The sequence below is a fragment of the Somniosus microcephalus genome, chromosome 13 (assembly GCF_052327205.1).
Source record: "Somniosus microcephalus isolate GS21.2 chromosome 13, FLI_Smic_1.0, whole genome shotgun sequence".
Classification (NCBI taxonomy): Eukaryota; Metazoa; Chordata; class Chondrichthyes; order Squaliformes; family Somniosidae; genus Somniosus; species Somniosus microcephalus.
The window spans coordinates 181,260,161-181,285,893 of NC_140999.1; the positions used below are offsets into that span (position 1 = coordinate 181,260,161).

The 25,733-nt window shown below is 47.7% G+C and overlaps 1 protein-coding gene across 2 annotated transcripts in view; it reads left to right on the plus strand.

Annotated features, from left to right (window-relative positions):
• plcg1 (phospholipase C, gamma 1) overlaps nt 1-25,733 on the plus strand; it is a 171,071-nt gene that overhangs the window by 121,875 nt on the left and 23,463 nt on the right. For both annotated transcript variants that reach the window (XR_015080675.1, XM_086005717.1), the window contains exons 15-21: nt 2,511-2,612; nt 4,364-4,551; nt 7,480-7,680; nt 11,832-11,951; nt 12,473-12,653; nt 14,663-14,740; nt 24,968-25,071. Coding sequence is in view for 1 of the 2 variants with exons in the window: in XM_086005717.1 (XP_085861843.1) it covers nt 2,511-2,612; nt 4,364-4,551; nt 7,480-7,680; nt 11,832-11,951; nt 12,473-12,653; nt 14,663-14,740; nt 24,968-25,071 (974 nt within the window). In the remaining variant the exon portion in view is untranslated. The remainder of the gene's footprint in view (nt 1-2,510; nt 2,613-4,363; nt 4,552-7,479; nt 7,681-11,831; nt 11,952-12,472; nt 12,654-14,662; nt 14,741-24,967; nt 25,072-25,733) is intronic.

The window sequence follows — 25,733 nt, forward strand, 5'->3', positions numbered from 1 at the left end:
GTACTTCTGCTGCAAAACTCATATTAATATTTCAGTTTGCTGTTGCTGGCTCCTCAGCCTTTTTTCTTCTCATTTCCACTGCTTACTTCCCCCCTTTTCTGAAGTTACAGATTCAGTTCCATAGACAGCAGCTTCCTGGTCCCTCACTCAAGCAGCTGTTTGTAATGTATGTACCTTTAAGGGGGGAATTACTTTCTACAGCTCATGTATACTGTAGTACCGGCAGTGACCACACCTGTATATAACATTGAGCAGTAATCTGTTGTTTCAGTTGCAGTTTGAACCACATTGAGTAAACACCTGTTGTACCGTTCTCTGCAGTCCGTTTCTTATTATTACACGGACGTAACACTGTTCTCCCTTTGTGGGCCTGGTAGTGAGTGGTGGCGGGCTCTTTCACCATGTCGTACATCACACTTAATCCTAATTCTGGATGTCCACTCGTGCACGTCCAGCAGAAGTCACTGGCTAGCAACCAAGAGTAGGAACCCTCAGATCATTTAAATCAGGGATTCAAAGTGGCCCTTTCTCATTGAACCATATAAGATTCTGTGAGGGTCGATACAGGGAGGATGTTTCACCTGGCTGGAGAGCCTAGAACCAGGGGGCACAGTCTCAGGATAAGGGGTAGGCCATTTAGGACTGAGATGAGGAGGAATTTCTTCACTCAGAGGGTGGTGAATCTTTAGAATTCTCTACCTCAGAGAGCTGTGGATGCTCAGTCATTGAGTATATTCAAGGCTGAGGTCGATAGATTTTTAGACTCTTAAGGGAATCGAGGGATATGGGGATCAGGCAGGAGAGTGGAGTTGAGATCGAAGATCAGCCATGATCTTATTGAATGGTGGAGCAGGCTTGAGGGGCCGTATGGCCTACTGCTGTTCCTGATTCTTATGTTCTTTCCTGGTCTGTAATGGCTCAGTGACACGACATCCAGTATATTCACCCGCTGGAGCCTTGGGTGTGGTGAGGACCTCACCAGCTACTCCCGTGTTACTCCAGTCTAGTGGTTCGCTGCACTAGGAAGCGTGTGGGGGCCTCAGAGCAAAGAGTTTATAACCGTCACTGCACTCCGTCCTTCCCAGCGTTCCAAAACCTTGTGTAGAAATAACCTTCCGATTGTCCCGCTTGCCTTTTTTTTTTAAAGCAATTAGTTGGCGTGCTTGTGCATTTCCCTAATGTGGCAGATGCAGAAGGATACATTCGATATAATGAGTCTGCTGGCATAATGGTGAGTCACCGTCTTCAGGATTTGGTTGGCCACAAGGGGTGTACCTGGACCTGGCCCCGTTACTTTTTCTGTGGAACCGTGAGCATGAAACAGGGGTCACCTACCTGGGGACCGTGCCGTTGAAGCAGGGTCCCAGTGTGTGCTGGTTGAGAATTGGGCACATGATGCATGTCCACCTCACATCCGTCTGCACTGGCTGAGAATTAAACCCATAAAACATTGTTTGTATAAAGAATATTGGGGGAGAAATTCGGTGGGGCCGCAAACGGGGCGCCAAGCTCGCCTGGGCGCCGGAATTAGCGCAGCGATCGGAGCAGTTGCGACCACCGGAAATTCAGCTTGAGCGCCGCAAGAGGGACACGGGGCGAGGCTCGAGGCGCTCCGCGTCCCTCTTAGGGCGCTGAAACTGAATATCGCAGCGCAACGTGCCGCAGCGCCACACGCTGCGGCATGGCGCGCTGCGGTACTGCAGGCCTTCCTCCCATTCTTAAGGGGGAGGGGCCTGCACCAGCGCGATCAGAGATCGCGAGTGCCGGCAAAAGAGCCCGGCACCGAGGAGAAGTGCCGGGCTCTTGGAAAACAGCCGGCACTGCCGCGGGGGGAGAACAGGAGGCCGGGGACGGAGGTGCTGGCAGACGGCCGCCGAAAAAACGGCCGCCCCACACTTCCACCTTAATTTGCGCCACTGCCGCCACAGGTGGGCCCCGTGAACCGGGCGCGATCTGCGAACGGTGCTACAGAGGCGGGCGCTACCGAATATCAAGATCGGGGCGGTAATGGGGCGCTGCGCACACCGATGACATCAACAGGCTAATGCCGCCATTAGCGCCCCAGCTAAATATCGCGGGAGGCGTGGCCAGTGGCGCTAAAGCCACTGAGTGCCCTCTTTAGGCGCTAACTGGTGGCGCAGCCCACCGAATTTCTAGGCCATTATATTATATTAAAAATTCTACCAATCTGTGTATAGCCCAGGGGTGTTCTTTAATTAAGAGTTTGGAACTCTCTTCCGCAAACGGCAATTGATGCTAGGTCAATTGTTAATTTTAAATCTGAGATTGATAGGTTTTTGTTAACCAAAGGTATTACGGGATATGGGCCAAAGGCGGGTATATGGAGTTAGGTCGCAGATCAGCCATGATCTCATTGAATGGCGGAACAGGCTCGAGGGGCTCAATGGCCTCCTCCTGTTCCTATGTGTTGCTAATGGCTGGGTCGCTTGTGCTGTAATTACTGTTTGGTGTCCCTCGGTAACCTGTTTTATTTCCTGTGGTCTGTCTAGGAATGGAATCCACATTTCTTTGTCCTCACGAGCAGCAAGATTTATTATTCCGAGGAGACATCAGGGAATCAGGCCAATGAAGACGAGGAAGAACAGAGAGAGGTGAGCGCCAAGCAGCTTACACTTGAACACAGAACATATCCAGAATGCCCTCAGCAGCAGCTTATTGCGTACGACTATGGTATGTGCGGGCTGAGAGTCTGAACATGATCTGGTAGCCAAAAAGGAGCACAGAGTAAATTGGAGAGGGTGCGCGGAACAGCAGACCTCAGATGGGCCCACAAGACTAAAGGTTCAACCTTTACTTGGCTATCACTCAGCTTAACAGCCAGGTCTCGCAGTATGTTTCTGATCCAGGCACAATTGAGCTCTGATTGACCTTCACAAACAACACTTTTTAAAATGAAAAGAGAAAGTCTGCTCCATAATTGACTCCAAGAATACAGGGCTGGCTGTCCACTTTTCTCCACCTGTGCCGGCACAGGCACGACGGGCCGAATGGCCTCCGTCTGTGCTGTATCATTCTATGATTCTACGATAAGAGAGCCGCACCTATCTATATGCAAATCTACGCGCTGCACTTGCAATTGGTTGGTCCATATTCACAAATCAACAACGGGAGTGAGGAAGTCTTGCTACAATTGTACAGAGACCACACCTGGAGTACTGTGCACCATTTTGATCTCCGTACCTAAGGAAGGAGATACTTGCCTTAGAGGGGGTGCACCGAAGGTTCACTAGACTGATTCCTGGGATGAGAGGGCTGTCCTACAAGGAGAGATCGAGTAGAATGTGCCTATATTCCCTAGAGTTTAGAAGAATGAGAGGTGATCTCAGTGAAACCTATAAGATTCTGAGGGGGATTGACAGGGTAGATGCTGGGAGGCTGTATCCCCTTGGCTGGGGAGTCTAGAACCAGGGGTCACAGTCTCAGGATAAGAGATCGGCCATTTAGGACTGAGATGAGGAGGAATTTCTTCACTCAGAGGGTTGTGAATCTTTGGAATTCTCTACCCCAGAGGGCTGTGGATGCTCAGTCATTGAGTATATTCAAGACAGAGATCGATAGGTTTTTGGACTCTAAGGGAATTAAGAGATATGGAGATTGGGCAGGAAAGTGGAGTTGAGGTCAAAGATCAGCCATGATCTTATTGAATGACCGAGCAGGCTCGAGGGGCCGTGTGGCCTCCTCCTGCTCCTAATTCCTATGTTCTTATGTTACAATTGAACAGGTAGCAAATGTACCAATCAACAAGTACCAAGAGGTAATGAAAAAAGCCCTGAAGTTCAGAAAACCGAAATGGGCAGTCAGCAGTAGGTACTAAAAAAAATGAACCAGTCGCACAAAATATTTCTTGACTATTCTTTCAGCTGCCACTCGGTCCTCTAATAAGCTGAGGACTTATTGCTGGAAGTAAGGTTTGTAACACAATAAAGACAAAAATTGCAAGAAAAAAATATTTAAATTACCTGCATCATCTCTAAGCAAATTTCTTACAATATTCTTTCCAAATTCTTTGAGTGGAAATGCGCACCCCTCCCCCACTTCCACACCCTAGCACGCTTGTCCCCCTCCCCCATTTGCAAATCACCATGAACAATGCCTAGGTTTGTATATAATAAAAAATATCAAATATTGCGCAGCTCTGACTAGGTGGGTGTTAAACAATGGCCAAATGCAAGTTGTTACCTGGCTTAAATCGGGGGGGGGGGGGGTTAGGGGGAGAGTGGCGAGATAGCCGTGTGAGTCCCTCACACCACCCCGCCCAACCAACCACCTCTACAAATATTAAAATAATGTATGAGCAGTTCTTAACCCCGCAGTGTTTTTTTTTTGTTCTTCAATGTCTCAGCCCTGCAGTGGCACCGACCTTCACGTGGCAGCGAAGTGGTTCCATGGGAAACTCGGCGCAGGCCGCGACGGTCGCCAGATCGCGGAAAGGCTCCTCACGGAGTACTGCATTGAGACTGGAGCCCCCAATGGCTCATTCCTGGTGCGCGAGAGTGAAACGTTTGTGGGTGACTACACACTCTCATTCTGGTAAGTCGTGACAGAATGTGCATTTGGGTCACATGAGTGAGACAATAGGCATATATGGCTTGGGTGGGGCATGGTATACCAGAGATGGGTTAGTGGGATGTGGTATAGGGAGAGGTGTGGTATATCAGAGATGGGTTAGTGGGATGTGGTATAGGGAGAGGTGTGGTATATCAGAGATGGGTTAGTGGGATGTGGTATAGGGAGAGGTGTGGTATATCAGAGATGGGTTAGTGGGATGTGGTATAGGGAGAGGTGTGGTATATCAGAGATGGGTTAGTGGGATGTGGTATAGGGAGAGGTGTGGTATATCAGAGATGGGTTAGTGGGATGTGGTATAGGGAGAGGTGTAGTATATCATAGATGGGTTAGTGGGATGTGGTATAGGGAGAGGTGTGGTATACCAGAGATGGATTAGTGGGATGTGGTATAGGGAGAGGTGTGGTATATCAGAGATGGGTTAGTGGGATGTGGTATAGGGAGAGGTGTGGTATATCAGAGATGGGTTAGTGGGATGTGGTATAGGGAGAGGTGTGGTATATCATAGATGGGTTAGTGGGATGTGGTATAGGGAGAGGTGTAGTATATCATAGATGGGTTAGTGGGATGTGGTATAGGGAGAGGTGTGGTATACCAGAGATGGATTAGTGGGATGTGGTATAGGGAGAGGTGTGGTATATCAGAGATGGGTTAGTGGGATGTGGTATAGGGAGAGGTGTGGTATATCAGAGATGGGTTAGTGGGATGTGGTATAGGGAGAGGTGTGGTATATCAGAGATGGGTTAGTGGGATGTGGTATAGGGAGAGGTGTGGTATACCAGAGATGGATTAGTGGGATGTGGTATAGGGAGAGGTGTGGTATACCAGAGATGGATTAGTGGGATGTGGTATAGGGAGAGGTGTGGTATATCAGAGATGGGTTAGTGGGATGTGGTATAGGGAGAGGTGTGGTATATCAGAAATGGTTTCTTGGGGTGTGATATATCAAAAATATCTTGTAGGGAGAAATGTGGTATAGCAAATTCTTTACAGGGAAGAGCATTCAGAATGAATTCAGAAGAATGAGAGGGGATCTCATTGAAGCATACAAAATGATTACAGGGCTTGATAGAAACATAGAAGATAGGAGCAGGAGTAGGCCATTTGGCCCCTCGAGCCTGCTCTGCCATTCAATGTGACCATGGCTGATCATCCAAATTCAGTACCCGGTCCCTGCTTTCTCCCCATACCCCTTGATCCCTTTAGCCTTAAGAAATATATCCAACTCCTTCTTGAATATATTTAATGAATTGGCCTCTACTGCCTTCTGTGGTAGAGAATTCCAGAGGTTCACCACTCTCTGGGTGAAGAAATTCCTCCTCATCTCAGTCCTAAATGGCCTACCCCTTATCCTTAGACTGTGACCCCTGGTTCTGGACTCCCCGACCATCGGGAACATCCTTCCTGCATCTAGTCTGTCCAGGGGTAGATGCTGGGAGAATGTTTCCCTTGGCTGGGGAGTCTAGAACCAGGGGCCACAGCCTCAGGATAAAGGGTAGGCCATTCAGGACTGAGATGAGAAGAAATTTCTTCACACAGAGGGTGGTGAATCTTTGGAATTCTCTACCATAGAGGGCGGTGGAGGCTCAGTCATTGGGTATATTCAAAACAGAAGCCGATAGATTTCTGACTAGTAAGGGCATCAAGGGATATGGCGATAGGGCTGGTGAATGGAGTTGAGGCAGAAGATCAGCCATGATCTCATTGAATGGTGGAGCAGGCTTGAAGGGCCAAATGGCCGACTCCTGCTCCTGTTTCTTATGTTCTTAGCATGGTACAATAGAGCTGGTTCATAGGAAGAGATGTGGTGTGTCCAAGATGATTTAGAGGGACAGGTATGCTATATGAAAAGGTTTATAGGGGGACTGTATGTCAGAGATGGTTTATCGGGAGAGGTGTGGTGTATGAGAAGGTTGATAGGAGAGGTGTGGTATTTGAGAAGGTTTATAAGGGGACTGTTTGTCAGAGATGGTTTATCGGGAGAGGTGTGGTATTTGAGAAGGTTTATAAGGGGACTGTCAGAGCTGGTTTATCGGGAGAGGTGTGCTATATGAAAAGGTTTATAGGGGGACTGTATGTCAGAGATGGTTTATCGGGAGAGGTGTGGTGTATGAGAAGGTTGATAGGAGAGGTGTGGTATTTGAGAAGGTTTATAAGGGGACTGTTTGTCAGAGATGGTTTATCGGGAGAGGTGTATTTGAGAAGGTTTATAAGGGGACTGTTTGTCAGAGCTGGTTTATCGGAAGAGGTGTGTATGAGAAGGTTGATAGGAGAGGTGTGGTATTTGAGAAGGTTTATAAGGGGACTGTTTGTCAGAGATGGTTTATCGGGAGAGGTGTGGTATTTGAGAAGGTTTATAAGGGGACTGTTTGTCAGAGATGGTTTATCGAGAGAGGTGTGGTATTTGAGAAGGTTTATAAGGGGACTGTTTGTCAGAGCTGGTTTATCGGGAGAGGTGTGGTGTATGAGAAGGTTGATAGGAGAGGTGTGGTATTTGAGAAGGTTTATAAGGGGACTGTTTGTCAGAGCTGGTTTATCGGGAGAGGTGTGTATGAGAAGGTTGATAGGAGAGGTGTGGTATTTGAGAAGGTTTATAAGGGGACTGTTTGTCAGAGCTGGTTTATCGGGAGAGGTGTGTCAGAGCTGGTTTATCGGGAGAGGTGTGGTATTTGAGAAGGTTTATAAGGGGACTGTTTGTCAGAGCTGGTTTATCGGGAGAGGTGTAGAACTAAAGAATCAAGTGTAAGTGATTCGGGAGGAGCTGGTTAATGGGTTTCTATTTTTGTAATTTCTTTCAGGCCGTGAAGCTTTATTTCATGGTGAGCTTTATCTATAACACATTGAAAAGCAAAAAAAAAATGTTTTGTCTGCGTGTTTTTCCGGTCCCCTCAGGCGCTCTGGAAAGGTGCAGCATTGCCGTATCCATTCCCGTCAGGAAGCGGGCAACCCCAAGTTCTACCTAACAGACAACCTGGTGTTCGACAGTCTTTACGCCTTGATTACGCACTATCAGCAGGTGCCACTTCGCTGCAACGAGTTCGAGATGCGGCTGTCGGAACCGGTGCCTCAGACCAACGCACATGAGAGCAAAGAGTAAGTACCGCGTTGTGACTTCAACCAGAGCTGCAAGCATTGGCTTGTAGAAAGGAGCTCGCACACCATGGGCAGGATTTTCATTGGGCCGTGGAGGCGGGATTGGAGGCGTGTGGGGGGTTAAAATCTCGAAATCAGGGGGGCACGAACCCATCCCGCCCCCAACCCGCCTCCATGCCAGTTTCAAAGGAGGCGGGTACCCGCCCCGCGCTGGGAGCCGCCTCCCCGAGGCGGGAAGGGGATTAGTGCCAATTAACTGCCTGTTAACAGGCAGTTTTTAGCCTAATCTCTATGTTTATTCCTGATGTGTGGGATTCCCGACGGCTCCAAACCATGCCAAGTTAGCAAGGCGGACCGTCGGGCTGAAGGACTTGGAGGGGTCGAGATGTCTGGTGTTCAGGTGAGTGATGGGTGCATGAGTGCAGAGGTAAGTGTGTTTGGTGTGTGTAAAGTGTTTAAAGAAGTTTTACTTACCTTTACAGCCTTCCTTCCTTCAGGTCTTGGGAGTCTTTCATCTCACCGGCACAGAAAGCAGAATGGCCGCGAGCTTTCAAAAGTTGCAGCATTCAGCTTTCTGTTCTGGAGAGATCTCTAAATCAGCCTGAGAGGAAGGAATTAACTTAGTGTACAGATTGTCAGTGTTTGACAGATTCAAACAGCTGTCAAACGCTGATATTGCATCTGTCAAAAGCTCTTGACAGATGAAATTTCAGTCTGTGACGTCACCTGTTGCTGGGTGGCCCTTAATTGGCCTGCTGAGTCCACTAGGCGGGCTCAACAAGGTCAATCAAGTGAAAATCGAGTGGGTTGGCCACAACTCGATGGAGGCGGGACTACAACCCCAAAAGTTGTAGTCCCGCCTCCTACACGCCTCCATTGATAAAATCCAGCCCATAAGTACTATAGCACCAGAACGTTTATTAAGATCTCCCGTTGTTTCACAGTGGTAATTCCGCAATCCTCCCAGTTGGGAGAGCCCTGCTCAAGGGGAGGACAGGTCAGGGATGGGGTTTCATTGTCGCCCCAACTTTCTGACCTGCATCGTACGCGAGCACAGCTCCCCGCTGGACTTGTGGAATTATCCCATCGTATCTTCCAGCACCCCTTTGACCTCTGCTCTGGCCCATAACCCAATTTCCTTGTTTTTTGAGCAGTGTTTGCTGGAGACTGCTTGTCTCTTCAAAACCTGTATCTCACTTGTTTCCACCAGGTGGCACTCGATCAGCTCCGTGTGAACGGAGCAGTTTGCTGCCGGAGCCAGTAGGGGTCACTTGCTGGTCTCTACAGAGTTTAATACAGAACTTCACACCGAAGCAGCATCTCCTCTGTCGTCAGGTCCGTCCAACAGACAACGCTATTTGCACGTGCGCCTTGCACAGCCAACAAACTGCTCTCAGCCGTTTCCCGCAAGGACCGAATTACTCAATGGTACTGAAAACACAAGAGCAGGCATCCGGGATGATAGACCACGTTTGGGATAAAATGCTTCCTCATACTCAGACCTGCTGTTAACTGTTGCGGAGTGAGTGCCAATTAGCCTTGTGTCACCAGATCAGATGATGCCAGCTGGTACACATCAGAAAACTGCCAGTGTCAACATTTCCAGAACCACTGGCAGGAGGGTCGTTAACCAGAGGACACCGATTCCAAATAAATGCCAAACCAACCAGGGGGAAGATGAGGAGAATTTTTTTCTACACAGTGAGTTGTTGTGATCTGGAATGCACTGCCTGAAAGGGCAGTGGAAGCAGATTCTATAATAACTTTCAAAAGGAAATTGGATATATACTTGTAAAGGAAAAATTTTCAGGGCTGTGGGGAACGAGCAGGGGTGTGGGACTAATTGGAGAGCTCTTTCAAAGAGCAGGCACAGGCAGGAAGGGCCAAACATCCTCCTCCTGTGCTGTAAGATTCTATAGGTATGATTTTTTAAATTACAGGAAACTCTCGATTTACCGGCACCCAAACAACCGGAAATCTCGGTTAACCGGCAAAATTCAGGAGTAGGTTCAGTTAAGTTTTACTTCATATTAGTGGCCGTTCCTGGATCTGTGGCTGTGTAATCGGGGTTCCTGCACTTGTTGCTAAGCAACAGGGACGCTTGGTCTGTGGCCGGGGTTCCTGCAGCTGTTGCTAAGCAACAGGGAAGCTTGGATTTGTTGCTGTGTACGGGACTCGTACCTTTTACTATACCTCTCTGTAATCCGGACTTTTTGATAAACCGGCACCACGCCGGTCCCGTCGGTGCTGGATAAAAAAGAGTTTCCTGTACTAGACTTCAGAGCAAGATTTTATTAATGGAAAAAAAAAGACTTGCATTTATATAGCGCCTTTCACAACCTCAGGATGTCCCAAAGCGCTTTGCAGCCACTGAAGTACTTTTGAAAGTGTAGTCACTGTTGTAGGAAACGCGGCAGCCAATTTGTGCACAGCAAGCTCCCACAAACAGCAATGTGATCATGACCATTGATAATGTGTTTTAATGATGTTGATTGAAGGACAAATATTGGCCAGGACACCGGGGAGAATTCCCCTGCTCTTCTTTGAAATAGTGCCATTTTATATCTGCCTGAGAGAGCAGACGGGGCCTCGGTTTAACATCGCACCCAAAAGATGGAACTTCCAACAATGCCGCACTCCATCAGCACTGCACTGGAGTGTCAGCCTAGATTTTTTATGCTCAAGTCTCTGGAGTGGGACTATGAACCCGCAACCTTCTGCCCTAGAGGCGAGAGTGCTGCCCACTGAGCCACGGCTGACAGTTAAACAGTAGAGCAGGTTTCTGTCTATTAATGACCACCATTCACTCTGGGGAAAGGGTGGGGAAAAAAACTTAATATACACAAAATGGCCAGAGTTCCTTGGAACTGGAGGCAGTAGCAGAATGTTTGACATCATCACCTGGTGACAAAAGGCTGTAAAGGACCTCACCATGGCAACCAATGGCCGGTCTGGGTAAAACACTCAGTGGGCGACAGGGAATGAGTAATAAAATATGTTGGCCCAGAAATTCGGGTCCCCACGGGTGAGGACGCGCTGGGTCCTCACCAGTAGGCCCAACGAAAGTTCCGGTTTCGTGCATGCACTGCGCATGCGCGGGAAACCGGAACTTCCGTTCCCTTAAAGGAAGGGGTTCACAAGTCGAACGCGTGCGCCGGAGAGGCAGCGCGTTCGCCTGGAACTTCTGGGTTTTTTTTGCAGCTTTCTCCAGGAGGGTAAGTCTCCAGCAGTTACACTTTTAAAACGCAGGCGCAAGGCCTGCTTTTAACAAGGTAAGTGGTGAATTAAGTAAAATTAAAACATTTTTTCCACAGGTTTATTATTTTTAAATACTTTAAAGAAAGGTAAGTTTATTTTTAGCCCCGTTAGAAACTGTAATTAATTTTTTCAAAAATTTTAATTATTGTTTAAAATAGTTATTTTATGTAATTTATAGTTATTTTAAAAATGTGATTAAAAAAAATGTATTTGAAGTTTTAGTTATGTTTTGGGGCTGATTTGTATTTATAGGTTTGACAGCTCTTCCTGTCAAATTTATGAATGGGCATTCCCTGCTACCATTGGCTCTCCATGGCCCACGTGATCCCAGGGGACGCATCAAACTAACTGCGCCCCGGGATACGCAAGCACTGCGCGCCGGCAGTTGGAGCAGGCCCAGGATCGGAATACCACGCGGGCCCACAGCACAACGGCCGGCGCGCTAGGTAAGTGCAGGTCGGAGGCTTGCACCCGCAGGAAGCCTCCGACCCGAATTTCTGGGCCAATATGAACACAGCACTGCCCAAACATCCCTTAATATTTGAAATAAAAACAAAAAATTGCTGGAAACACTCAGCAGGTCCAGCAGCGTCCGTGGAGAGAGACATAGAGTTAAGGTTTCAGATCGATGACCTTTCATTCGAGTTCTGATGAAAGGTCATCAACCTCGCACGTTAACCCTACTGGCCTGTCGAGTGCTTCCAGCATTTTCTGTTCTTTTTTCAGACTTCCAGCATCTGTGGTGTTTTGCTTTTGCCTTAGTATTGGACACGGGGTTCGGGTCATGGTGTATGCTCTGGTACCTACAGGCTGGGAGAATGGGCGTGCTCCTTGATGATTAACGTAAGCTCCTTTGGTTTTATGATACACCATTTTCACTCTTTGTTGCCCAGATGGTACCATGCCAACCTGTCTCGTGCGCAGGCGGAGCACATGCTGATGAGGGTCCCGCGAGATGGAACCTTCCTTGTGCGTAAAAGGAACGAACCCAATTCGTACGCAATCTCATTCCGGTAAGTGTTTTTAAAAAAAAATTGCACTTGAGGTGTGGGCGACACTGGCGAGGCCCCATTTATTGCCCATCCATCGTTGCCCTGAGGGCATTAAGCGTGGACTGGAGTCAAGTGTAGGCCAGAGTGGGTAGGGCTTGGCAGGTTCCCTTCCCTGCAGGTCGTTAATGAACCACCTGGGTTTCAGCGACAATCTGGCACGTTTCATGGACATTTCCTCTGGTGACAGCCCATAAATTGTCCGATTTATTGAATTCAAGTTGCCAACTTGCGGCACTGGGACTTGAACTCACCACCTACTGGGGAGGAGCTCACCTGCTCTTCTTATAACGCCATGGGATCTTTTACGCCCACCTGAGAGCAGACGGGGCCTCGATTTAACGTCACCTCTGAAAGGCGGCACCTCCAACAACTGACGCACCAGCCTGGATTTTGTGGTCAGGCCTCTGGAGTGAGATTTGAACCCACGACCTTGGACTCAGAGGGTGATACCTAGTAATCCCTTTGCTGCCTTTTCCATACAGAGCCGAAGGAAAGATTAAGCATTGCCGTGTCCAGCAGGAAGGTCAGGTCGTCATCCTGGGGAGCTCGGAGTTTGACAGCCTTGTTGACCTAGTCAGCTACTACGAAAAGAATCCGCTGTATAGGAAGATGAAACTCCGCTACCCAATAAACGAGGAAACCTTGGAAAAGATCGGCACAGCGGTAAGTAGGTACAGGGCGCCTGTCGCCATTCCAAAGGAACGATCCCTTCATCTCGCTCACGTTACAGCTACAGTGACCCATCTGATGGGAAATTCCCAACTCTGACTTAGAATATTTCTTAAACTTTGGACAACTAACGGATGCCTTTCTAAAACCAATGGTCGAAGTCCCGGTCACGCGAGTGTGTATTGCTGACAATATGATATCGCTGTCTTTTGAATCATGTCGCTGATGATGACATGGGTTGAGACTTGACCCAGATACCATCAGTGGGACAGAGAGGAGCATCAGTATAAATTTATAAATAAAATTGAAGGTAGATATCTGGATTTTAAATCTTCAAATCTGGAATAATAGAGAGATTCCTGTTCAAGTTCCTAATTTTATTTGGGGATTAGCTCCTTAATTTGTCAGCGAGCAGCCTCCAGGTCCCTTGGTCCCTGGGATCTTGTGTTTTTAGCTTTTAGACCACACTGCCATGGTGTGGTAGGAAGAAATGTTATTCTAATTTGTTCTCGGGACGTGGGCAATGCTGCCAAGTCCGCATTTACTGCCCGCCCCTAGTTGCCCGGAGAAGATGGTGGTGAATCTTCTCATTGAGCCACTGCGGTCCTTGTGGTGATGGTGCTCCCACAGTGACGTTCGGTGGAGAATTCCTGGACACTGACCCAGTGACCAAAAACACTGGTGGTGTGTAACTTGCGAGGGGAACCTGAAGGTGATCCCGTGTTTCTTACCCACGCTGCCCCATAAGGTGAATAGCTGATCTCGACTGGGTGTTCAGTAGGAGGCACTGAGGCCTTACACTTCCCCACAGAAAGAAGAAAAGAAAGACTTCCCTTTATACGGCACCATACAACCTGAGGACATCGCAAAGCACTTTACAAACAATGTAGTACTTTTAAAATGCAGTCACTGTCGTAATGTAGAAAATGCAGCAGCCAATTTGCACACAGCAAGCTCCCACAAACAGCAATGTGATAATGACCAGATAATCTGTTTTTTAGTGATGTTAGTTGATGGAAAATATTGTCCAGGACATCAGGGAGAACTCCCCTGCTCTTCTTTGGAATCCATGGGATCTTTTACGTCCACCTGAGAGAGCAGATAGGGCCTCAGTTTAACATCTCATCTGAAAGATGGCACCTCCAACAGTGCAGCACTCCCTCAGCACTGCACTGGAGTGTCGGCCTAGATTTTTGTGCTCAAGTCTCTGGATAAAGATTGGCCAGGATACTAGGGAAAACGCCCCTGCTCGTCTTCAGAATAGTGCGATAGGATCTTTTACGTCCACCTGAGAGGGCAAATGTGGCCTCTGTTTAACGTCTCATCCAAAAGACGGCACCTCCGACAGTGCAGCACTCCCTCAGCACTGCACTGGAGTGTCGGCCTAGATTTTTGTGCTCAAGTCTCTGGAGTGGGACTTGAACCCACAACCTTCTGACTCAAGAGACGAGAGAGAAAGAGCTACCCACTGAGTAAAAGAGGTTCCAAGGAGCTGGATTTCCAACGCGGCCTCTGTCACCCCTGACCCGCTCACCCTCTGGATTGGCACACTGTTTTAACTCACAGGAGAATAGAGGGGAGGGCCAAGGAAGGAGAGGGAGGGGGGTAAAAGAAAACCGAGATAGTGGAGCAGCAAACCTGTTGGTCTGTCTTGAGACTGCAGCTGAGCTGAGCAGGGCCAGGCTGGGAATAGCAAGGCTAGTCTGTAATGGCTTGTGATTCTAACTACAGCCTCTTGATCCACTCGCAGCTCTCGACGGGAACAAAAATGTATCTTGCTGACGATGCAAAGCTCAAGGCTGATTTATTCCATAGTTATTTTTGGAAAGGGCTTGAAAATTCAATTTTAAAGATGAGGGCAGGTTGTGAAGGGGGTGCTAGGCTTGGTTGGCAAGCTATTGTTTTGGCAGGGCTGGTCTACAATAAAATGATGTTTTATACCAGTTTGAGCAAAAAAAATAAACCTGGAACATTTTGACTCGATTTCTCCTTCCCTCCAACAGGAGCCAGATTATGGTGCCCTTTACGAAGGACGGCAGCCGGGGTTCTATGTTGAAGCCAACCAGATGCCTACATTTAAGGTTGGGATTTGCAAATGGATCCTGCTTTTTACTCTGCACTAGCTCTGTTATAACAGCTACCCTGCCTCGTGTTTCCAGCTGTCATTGCATTATATTTTGTGTGGTGCTGTGAGACATTGACTACAGTGTTGTTCAAACACTAACAAACCGCATGGCTTCTGAGAGACCTGTTATAAGTAGGGCAGATGATTTGATTTAAACTCCCGTCTGCTTCATGTACAGGCATTTTCACTGCACTCAGGGTTTTTTTTTAATGCAAACTGCGGACGATGTATGACTTGGAGGTGAACTTGAAGGTGATGGTGTTCCCACGACATTGCTGCTCTTGTGTTTCTTGATGGTAGAGTTTGCAGCGGAGAAAGGTACTGCAGTGCATCCTGTAGATGGTATATACTGTAGCCATGGAGGCGGAGGGGTTGCATGTTGAGTCCAGTGGCAGGAATATCGACCAAGTGAACTGCTCTGTCTTGGATGTTGAGCTTCTTGAGTGTTGTTGTGGCTGCACCCTCCTAGATAAGTGGTTAGTATTCCCTCACACTCCTGACTTGAGCCTTGTAGATGGTGGAGATGCTTTGAGGGGTCAGGAGGTGAGCCACTTGTTACAGAGTACCCAGCCTCTGACCTGCTCGTGTAGCCATGGTGTTGATATGAATGGTTCAGTTAAGATTCTGGTCAGTGGTGACCCGCAAGATATTGATGATGGGGGAATCGGCGATGGTGATGTCATTGAAGGTCATGGGGAGATAGCTGGGCTTTCCCTTGTTTGAGATGGTCATTATCTGGCACTTTTGTGGCGCGAATGGTATCTCCACTCTTCAGCCCAAGACTGGACATTATCCAAGTCCTGCTGTAAGCTGGCATGGACTACATCATTAACGGAGGAGTTGTGAACGGAGTTGAATATTGAGGAATCAAAGAAAGAAAGATTTGCATTTATATAGCGCCTTTCATGACCACCGAACGTCTCAAAGCGCTTTACAGCTAATGAAGTACTTTTGAAGTGTAGTCACTGTTGTAATGTGGAAAACGCAGCAGCCAATTTGCGCACAGCAAGCTCCCACAAACAACAATGTGATAACGACCAGATAATCTGTTTTTGTTATGTTGGTTGAGGGATAAATATTGGCCAGGCTACCGGGGAATAACTCCCCTGCTCTTCATCAAAATAATGCCTTGGGATCTTTTACGTCCACCTGAGAGAGCAGACGGGGCCTCGGTTTAACATCACATCCGAAAGACGGCACCCCCGACAGTGCGGTGCTCCCTCGGTACTGCACTGGAGTGTCAGCCTAGCTTTATGTGCTCAAGTCTCTGGAGCAGGACCTGAACCCACAACCTTCTGACGCAGAGGCGAGGGGTGCTACCCACTGAGCCACAGCTCTACTCCTGCCCTTGTGATGGGGGGAAGGTCAATAATAAAGCAACTGAAATTGGCTGGGCCGAGGGCACGTCCCTGAGGAACTCCTGCAGCGATGTCCTGGGGCTGAGACGCCTTGGCCTCTTGACAACCACAACCATCTTACTTTGTGTCAGATGTGACCCTGGACATTAGACGGTTTTCCCTTTGATCCCTATTGACCTCAGTTTAGCCAAGGCTCCTTGGCGCCATAGTCGAATGCTGCCTTGATGCCAAGGGTAACTACTCTTACTTCTTCTCGGGCATTCAGCTCTTGTACCCATGTCTGGATAAAGGCTGGGATGAGGTCAGGAACTGAGCATCGGTGAGCAGGTTATTGGTGAGTAGGTGCTGCTTGATGGCATTATTGATGGCTCCTTCCATCACTTTATTGATGATTAGGAGGAGGCTGGGATAGGTCAGGGAATGGATGAGTTAGATTTATCCTGGGTTTTGTGGGTAGGACATACCCGGGCAATCTTCCACACAGTTGGGTAGATGCCAGTGTGGAAGCAGCACTGTGTTCTTGATCAACGAGAAATTCTCAGAAATGAGACTTTCATCATGTTGCTGGGGATTGCCATTCTGCCCACCAGGCGGCAATGTAACTATTGGAACAGTTTATACGTAGCAACTGGCCGCAGCCGTGGTGGGAGTTTGTGTGAAGCCACCATATGGTAGGAATTAGATACTACAACAGTAAGGCTTGCGTGGCAGGCTTGTAGCTCGCTCAAAGGGGTGAGCTGGCTTCAGACCCACGAGAGGAAAGCTCGAGTAGATCCCCAGCCCTGGGATGCCTTCTGGCCTCGAAACCAATTATTCTGTACAGTGTAAAGATTGAGAAAAGCCTGCGTATTGCAGCTTCACTTTGCAGTGTAATTCTCTGAATTCAAAGTTGCTTATTTGAATTGAAATCGTGCTGTTTCATTCAAACTGCTTAAATCAAACGACTGCAAAATTTGTTTCTTTCTCGCACCCAAGCATTAACAAGGGCAGATCATTCTTTTCCATTTTGTTTTTTATTTCGGGATGGGTGGGGCAGTGATGAATGTCTGAATTTTACATGTGTTTGGCTCCGTGTGCTTAGACTAGATGAGATGTGGGAGCTTAGGTTACTGACTCAATATAACTGCATGCAGGAATTTCTTTATATATAAGAGCTTTTCCTTCTCCCTCTCTCTCTCCCTCTCTTCCTTGTTCTTGCCTCTTTTTTCTCCATCTCTAAATTCCATGCGCCCATCTTCCCCTGCTCTGGTCTCTCCCAATCTTGCCCATATCTCCTATTTCGTTCTCTTTGTGCCTCCGCGACCTTCTCCTTTCTTTGTGTCGATTTCTGTCCACCCCATCTGTTTCTCCCCATCGCTCTCTCCACAGCCTCTTCTGCCTGTCTTTCCCCTATCTTTTATGTCCATCTCTCCTTCCCCCCCTCTCCCCATAGCTCTTCCCTGATGTTTCCTTGTATCTCTCTCCCAGGGAGAGTCTATAGCCGCGATTTTGCCTACCGGGGCGGCCGGGGTCGATAGCACGGTCCCAGCCCCGCTCTGTTGAAGTGATTTTACGATGATAGGGCTTGTTAAGCCCGCCCAGCAAGGTTCCTGGCCAATTAAAAGGAAGCGGGTCTGATGATCTCATATGATGGCGCGTCATCAACCGGTTTCCTTAAAGGGGCCATGTCCAAACTGATTTTGACAGTTGCGCTGTCCGTGTTCTACAGCATTGAGATGCTGCAGACACTGACAAGCGCTGCACAAAGGTGCAGGGCTGCACCCAGGCTCTCCCATGACTACCTCCATATGCTTATGGAGGGAGTCACAGCAAGCAGGGATGTCCTCTTCCCTTCCAATGGGCGGAAGAGACCTCCCAGGAGACTAACGCAGCCTGGTTGCACATTGCACAGGAGGGCACAAGCAGGGATGTTGTCAGGAGGACCAGGCTGCAGTGGCATGAAACTTTCAATGATCTCAGTAGATCATGAAACATTACTGCCAAGCCACACTCCGCCTCATCCTGCTGTGCCACTCATTACATCCCCATCACTCTGCCTTCCCTACCCTACTCCTGCACATCCTTACTCACACCAACTTACCTTGCACCTCCACCCATCCCGCTCTATCTACATTATCGCTTCCCCATCTCACTAGCTACCCCTCACACTCACCCTCATCCTAGTCCAATCATACCAACTAACAACACACAAGGGTAGGCACTTGGGTGTTTTAGCCAATGTTCATGTGAAGTTTCTGTTAATGTGTTGTCAAACATTGAGATCTTTATTTTCAACACTTTGTGTTCTTGGACAGATTTGTGTGCACCTTTGGAAGTAATTTAGTGAGTTGCAGTGAATGGTGAGACCTAACGGTACCCCCCACAATGGCGATGAGTATGAAAGGAATGGCTTGGGCATTGTATGGATGCTTTATGGTGTTGGTGTGGGGTGGTGTCAACCTGGTCAAGTGAAGTAAATCTGGCCATGGTGAGGCCATTCCTGGATTGCGGAGAAGGTTGGTGGTGTGGCTGTTGGTGCCGCTGGTGTGCCGGTGATGCTGGTGTTGGGGCTGATCGTGTTGAGATTCTGAGAACCAAGCTGAGATTTTTTTCAAGGGGCACCGATGCTGATGGAATAGATGGCAGGTGAGGTTGAGATGACAGAAGCGATCTGTCAGTGGCGAGAGAGGTTGTTCCAATGAGGTGACACTGGAGTTTGCACCAAACACCTGCTAGCTGCATAAAGGTCAACCTGTCTTCCAAATGCAGTAAGCTACAGCTTCTGAGCTTGGAAAGTGAAGACCTATGAAATGGGAGCTTTTATAGACCATTTGCAGCTGTCAAGTTAGTAAATCATCGCATGCTGACACAACACCCGACCTCCTTACCTGACGTGATCCCCAAGCAGCGGGGAAGCCGTTGGCGAACTCTAAAAATCTAAAGGTGAGCTTAAAATAAGACTTAAATGCCTCTTAACAATCCAGCTAATGATGTAAATTGCCTCCCCGGCCACTTGGTGTCGGGTCTGTTTCAGCGCTGACAGACCCGACACTTGGGAGACTCGCATGGAGGCAGGTTGACAGCGGGATCCCTACCCGCTGTCAATCACTTCCATTTTCACAGCTGACCCGCCTCCAATCCCGTCCTCTCAGCGCCGGTAAAATTCCGGCCTATCTCTCTCTCATGGCAGATTTCCCCCGTGTCCCATTCCCCCATGTCACCTCTCCCCGTCCCTTTATCCCTACACATTCCTCCTCATCTCTTTATCCCACCACATCTCACTGTCTCTCATCCCATTGGTGGGAGTTGTTTATAGGCCCCCCCAAACAGTAGTTGTAATGTCGGGCAGAGTAAAAATCATGAAGTTAGAGGCGCATGTAACAAGGGTAATACAGTAATCATGGGGGACTTTAATCTACGTATAGACTGGGCAAACCAAATTTGCAGTAATAGTGTGGAGGACAAATTCATAGAATGTATACAAGATAGTTTTCTAGATAAGTATGTTGAGGAACCAACTAGGGAACAGGCTATTTTAGATCTAGTATTGTGCAATGAGAAAGGATTAATTAATACACTTGTAGTAAAGGGGCCCTTAGAGAAGAGTGACCATAATATGATAGAATTTTATATTGAGTTTGAAAGTGATTTAGTGAAATCCGAAACTAGGGTCTTAAATCTAAACAAAGCAAACTACGTAGGTATGAGTGGTGAGTTGGCTAAGGTAGATTGGGAAACTACATTAAAAGGTATGATGGTAGAGAAGCAATGGCTAGCATTTAAAGAATTAATACATAATTTACAACAATTATACATTCCTTTAAGGCACAAAAATCCCACAGGAAAAGTGGTCCAACCTTGGCTAACAAGAGAAGTTAAAGATAGTATTAGATCAAAGGAAGAGGCTTATAACCTTGCCAAAAAAAGTAGTAAGCCTGAGGATTGGGAGGATTTTAGAATATGAGAGTAAATTAGCAAGAGACATAAAAACAGATTATAAACGTTTCTATAGGTATGTAAATAGGAAGAGATTAGTGAAGTAAACATGGGCCCGTTAGAGGCAGAGACAGGAGAAATTATAATGGGCAATAAGGAAATGGCAGAGACATTAAACAAATACTTTGTATCTGTCTTCACGGTAGAAGACACAAAAAACATTCCGGAAATAATGGGGAACCAAGGGTCTAGAGAGAATGAGGAACTTGAAGAAATCAGTATAAGTAAAGACATAGTACTGGAGAAATTAATGGGACTAAGTGACAACAAATCCCCTGGGCCTGACGACCTGCATCCTAGGGTTTTAAAAGAGGTAGCTGCAGAGATAGTGGATGCACTGGTGTTAACCTTCCAGAATTCCCCAGATTCTAGAACAGTCCCCAAGGATCGGAAGGTAGCAAACATAACTAATTTAAGAAAGGAGGAAGAGAAAAAAGGGGAACTATAGGCCCGTTAGCCTGATGTCAGTAGTAGGCAAAATGCTAGAATCTATTATTAGGGATGTGGTAACAGGGCATTTAGAAAATCGTAATCTGATTAGGCAGAGTCGACATGGTTTTATGAAAGGGAAATCGTGTTTGACAAATCTGTTAGAGGTTTTTGAAGATGTAACTAGTAGGATGGATAAGGGGGAACCAGTGGATGTAGTGTATTTGGATTTTCAAAAAGCATTCGCTAAGGTACCACACAAGAGATTATTGCACAAAATTAGGACTCATGGACAGAAAACAGAGAGTAGGAATAAACGGGACCTTTTCAGGTTGGTGGGCTGTAACTAGCGGGGTACCGCAAGGATCAGTGCTTGGGCCTCAGCTATTTACAATCTATATTAATGACTTAGATGAAGGGATTGAGTGTAACGTATCCAAGTTTGCTAATGATACAAAGTTAGGCGGGAAAGTAATCTGTGAGGAGGACACAAAGAGGCTGCAGAGAGGTATAGACAGGTTGACTGAGTGGGCAAGAACATGGCAAATGGAATACAATGTGGGGAAGGTGTAAAGTTAGCCACTTTGGTGGGAAAAACAAAAAAGCAGAATATTTTTTGAATGGTGAGAGGCTGGGAAATGTTTGCACTCAGAGGGACCTGGGTGTCCTTGTACATGAATCACAGAAAGTTAACATGCAGGTACAGCAAGCAATTAGGAAAGCAAATGGTATGTTAGCTTTTGTTACAAAGGGATTAAAGTATAAGAGTAAAGAAGTCTTACTGCAATTTTACAGGGCATTGGTGAGGCCACACCTGGAGTACTGTGTACAGTTCTGGTCTCCCTACCTAAGGAAAGACACACTTGCCTTAGAGGGAGTGCAACGAAGGTTCACTAGACTGGTTCCTGGGATGAGGGGATTGCCCTATGAGGAGAGATTAAGTAGACTAAGCCTATATTCCTTAGAGATTAGAAGAATGAGAGGTGATCTAATTGAAACATACAAAATTCTTAAGGGGCTTGACAGGGTTAATGCTGGGAAAATGTTTCCCCTGGCTGGGGAATCTAGAACATGGGGTCATAGTCACAGAATAAAGAGTCAGCCATTTAGGACTGAGATGAGGAGAAATTTCTTCACTCAGAGGGTGGTGAATCTTTGGAATTCTCTACCCCAGAGAGCTGTGGATGCTCAGTCGTTGAGTATATTCAAGACAGAGGTCGATAAATTTTTGGGAACGAAGGGAATCAAAGGGATATGGGGATAGTGCGGGAAGGTGGAGTTGAGGTAGGAGATCAGCCATGATCTTGTTGAATGGTGGAGCAGGCTCGAAGGGCCAAATGGCCGACTCCTGCTCCTATTTCTGTTCTTATGTTCTCTCCTGCATCGACCTCTGGCTACCCCGCTACCTGACCTCTCACAGCACCCTCCCCGCCCAATCTCTCTATTGCCCTGGGATGGTCGTGCCAGAACTGCCCTAAAATAAATGAAATGGATGGGATGCTGGGATGGAGCAGGCCGGGGCAGCTGAGAAGGTGGCACGAAAATCAACTTTAAACAGCTCGAGATGGAAGGCGCAAAGTCGCGGAGTCGTAAAACAGCAGGACTGGACCAGACTGGAGGGAGCAGGCCGTTTGAGTGGAGGAGCATTCCAGACTTGCACGCAGAAAGCCCTGTAGCCCCAAACCTGAGGAGGCACAAAGTCTTAAGGCCAGGAATTGTTCATTTACAGGCACAGATATTAAACGCATGCAGGAATCTCCTGCTGCTTTGGGGCTGAACAGCAGTCGAGGAATAGGACCGGGAGCTAGGTGAGATGATACTGCAGCATCGACAACAATAACTTGCATTTATATAGCGCCTGTAACGTAGTAAAACATCCCAAGCCGCTTCACAGGAGCGTTATCAAATAAAATTTGACACCCACCCACATAAGGGATATTTGGGCACATGAGGTAGGTTTTAAGGAGCGTCTTAAAGGAGGATAGAGAGGTGGAGAGGGCAGAGAGGTTTAGGGAGGAAATTCCAGAGCTTAGAGCCTCGGCAGCTGAAGGCACGGCCGCCAATGGTGGAGCGATTAAAATCGGGGATGCGCAAGAGGCCAGAATTAGAGGAGTGCAGATATCTCGGGGGGTTGTGGGGCTGAAGGAGATTACAGAGATAGGGAGGGGCGAGGCCATGGAGGGATTTGAAAACAAGGATGAGAATTTTAAAATCGAGGTGTTGCTTAACCAGGAGCCAATGTAGGTCAGCGAGCACAGGGGTGATGGGCGAACGGGACTTGGCGCGAGTTAGGACACGGGCAACCGAGTTTTGGATGACCTCAAGTTTACGTAGGGTGGAATGTGGGAGGCCAGCCAGGAGTGCGTTGGAATAGTCAAGTCTAGAGGTAACAAAGGCATGGATGAGGGTTTCAGCAGCGGATGAGCTGAGGCAGGGGTGGAGTCGGGCGATGTTACAGAGGTGGAAATAGACAGTCTTAGTGATGGTGTGGATATGTGGTCGGAAGCTCATCACGGGGTCAGATATGACACCAAGGTTGCGAACCGTCTGGTTCAGCCTCAGACAGTTGGCAGGGAGAGGGATGGAGTCGGTGACTAAGGAACGGAGTTTGTGACGGGGACCGAAGACAACGGCAGGTCTATCAGACACTACTGTCTGCATAGGAACGCACATTATAAAATGTTTATTATTGAATCATAGAATGATACAGCACAGAAGGAAGCCATTCCGTCCATCGTGCCTGTGCTGGAAATGTAGCAAGTTTGCATTTTAAATGTTGACAAAAGAATATCGCTCAACAACTGTGACTGCAGGAAATAAGATTTGTGGATGGGAAGGGCCATATGCAAGACTCTTTTCTCCAGAAAAGAGAAGGCTGAGGGCTGACCTAATAGAGGCCTTTAAGATTATGAAGGTAGATGTAGAGGCAATGTTTCCACTTACGTAGGAGATCAAAACTAGGGGCCATAAATAAATAGTCACAAATAAATCCAATAGGGAATTCAGGAGAAACTTCTTTACCCAGAGAGTGGTTAGAATGTGGAACTCGTTACCACAAGGAGTGGTTGAGGCAAATAGCATAGATGCATTTAAGAGGAAGCTAGATGCACACATGAGGGAGAAAGGAACAGAAGGATATGTTGATAGGGTGAGATAAATGGGGTGGGAGGAGGCTGGTGTAGAACGTTAGCACCAGCATGGACCAGTTGGGATGAATGGTCTGTTTCTGTGTTCTACAATCTATGTAATTCTATGGGCGAGAAATTCATTATAACCTGTTTTGGGTGCTAACTTTTAAAAGTTGAGAAAATTAGCGCCAGGCACTAATGTTTCTCAACTTTTTTAAAATTCGAGTTTTGCGCTCCAGGAAGGAAGTGGAGCGTTAGATCAAGCAGGTAGGTGTGCAGCGCTGCCACGTTGGAAGGCTCCTTCCCTCCTTTAAAGGGAAGGGCCATCGCTGCAGGCTCTGCGAGGAAAAAACTTGCCTGGTCCCGGACGGCAGCCGCGATGCGGCCTGATCAGCCCGATGCACTGCAGCAGAGTGCCGGGCTGGTCGATGGGTAGCGACGAAACAAATAAAAAAACACAAACAGCATTTCAGATTTTTTAAAAAACCTATCTCGGCCACCTCGCCTTTAGGTATCGCCCCCGAAGCGCCCGGCCTCCCACTCAGCGTCTCCTGCAGCTGTCGGTGTCATCGCCCAGCAATGCCGCAGGGGACGGAAATGAATTTCGGGTCCGGGGCGCTACTGGGGCCATGCGCAGCCGGATGACGTCACGATCTCCGAGCGCAGGGGTTACCGCTGCCGCAAACCGCCAGGTGAATTTCGCGGGCGGCGGTAACATCGCCGCGTCCGAGCAGTAAGTCCTTAACGCCCTGTTATCGCCCCCGCGGAGGCGCTAACGGGAGGCGTTAAGGCACCGAATTTCTAGCCCATTAATGTAAGAGCTGGTTACAGCGCCACATGCTGGGAACAATCTGGAACTACAGCACCTGTGTCAATAGTAACTTAGATGTTGAAGAATTGATTGTTGATGTAACATCGTCCTCATCACCCCCCATCTTCCAGAACTTATTTCAGGAAATATATGCCAATGTTTCCCTTCTACACAATAACTAGCAAGTGTGTCAAATTAACTCTCAAACCTCCTTCCCCTTGGCCCAAATTACTTCCTCTACAGGCAGTGTTGATACAGGGGGCAGGTATGGTGTGCAGTGAGATTGAGTCAATAGCTGGATCACTCCAATGCAGCCACTGTTTCAGTTTATAGTAAGCATGAAGGAGACCGGAGACAAATGTCACTATCCTTGCCGCAGCTTTTTTTATATGTACGCATGTGCAGTCTGTGCCAGGGCCTCTCTGACAGCAAGTGGTCAGTCAGCGGTTATAACGTGGCCTCGTGTTGATTTTGTGTTACAGTGCACAGTGAAAGCGATGTATGACTACAAGGCACAGCGGGATGACGAGCTCTCCTTCTGCAAACACTCCATCATTCAGAATGTGGACAAACAGGATGGGGGATGGTAAGCTACGTAGGATTAAATAGGATCCCATAGGATATACGGCACAGAAACAGGCCATTCGGCCCAACCAGTCCATGCCGGCGTTTATGCTCCACTCGAGCCTCCTCCCGTCTTTCCTCCTCTAACTCTATCAGCATAACCCTCTATTCCCTTCTCCCTCATATGCTTGTCCAGCCTCCCCTTAAATGCATCTATACTATTCGCTTCAACCACTCCCTGTGGTAGCGAGTTCCACATTCTCACCACTCTCTGGGTAAAGAAGTTTCTTCTGAATTCCCTATTGGATTTCTTGGTGACTATCTAATATTGACGGCCTCTAGTTATGCTGTTCCCCACAAGTGGAAACATTCTCTCTGTATCCACTCTATCAAAACCTTTCATCATTTTAAAGACCTCTATTAGGTTGCCCCTCAGCCTTCTTTTTTCAAGAGAAAGGGACCCAGCCTGTTCATCCTTTCCTGATATGTATCCCCTCGCATTTCTGGTATCATCCTTGTAAATCTTCTCTGCACCCTCTCCAGTGCCTCTATATCCTTTTTATAATATGGCGACCAGAACTGTTCGCAGTACTCCAAGTGTGGTCTAACCAAGGTTCGATACAAGTTTAGCATAACTTCACTACTTTTCAATTGTATCCCTCTAGAAATAAACCCGAGTGCTTG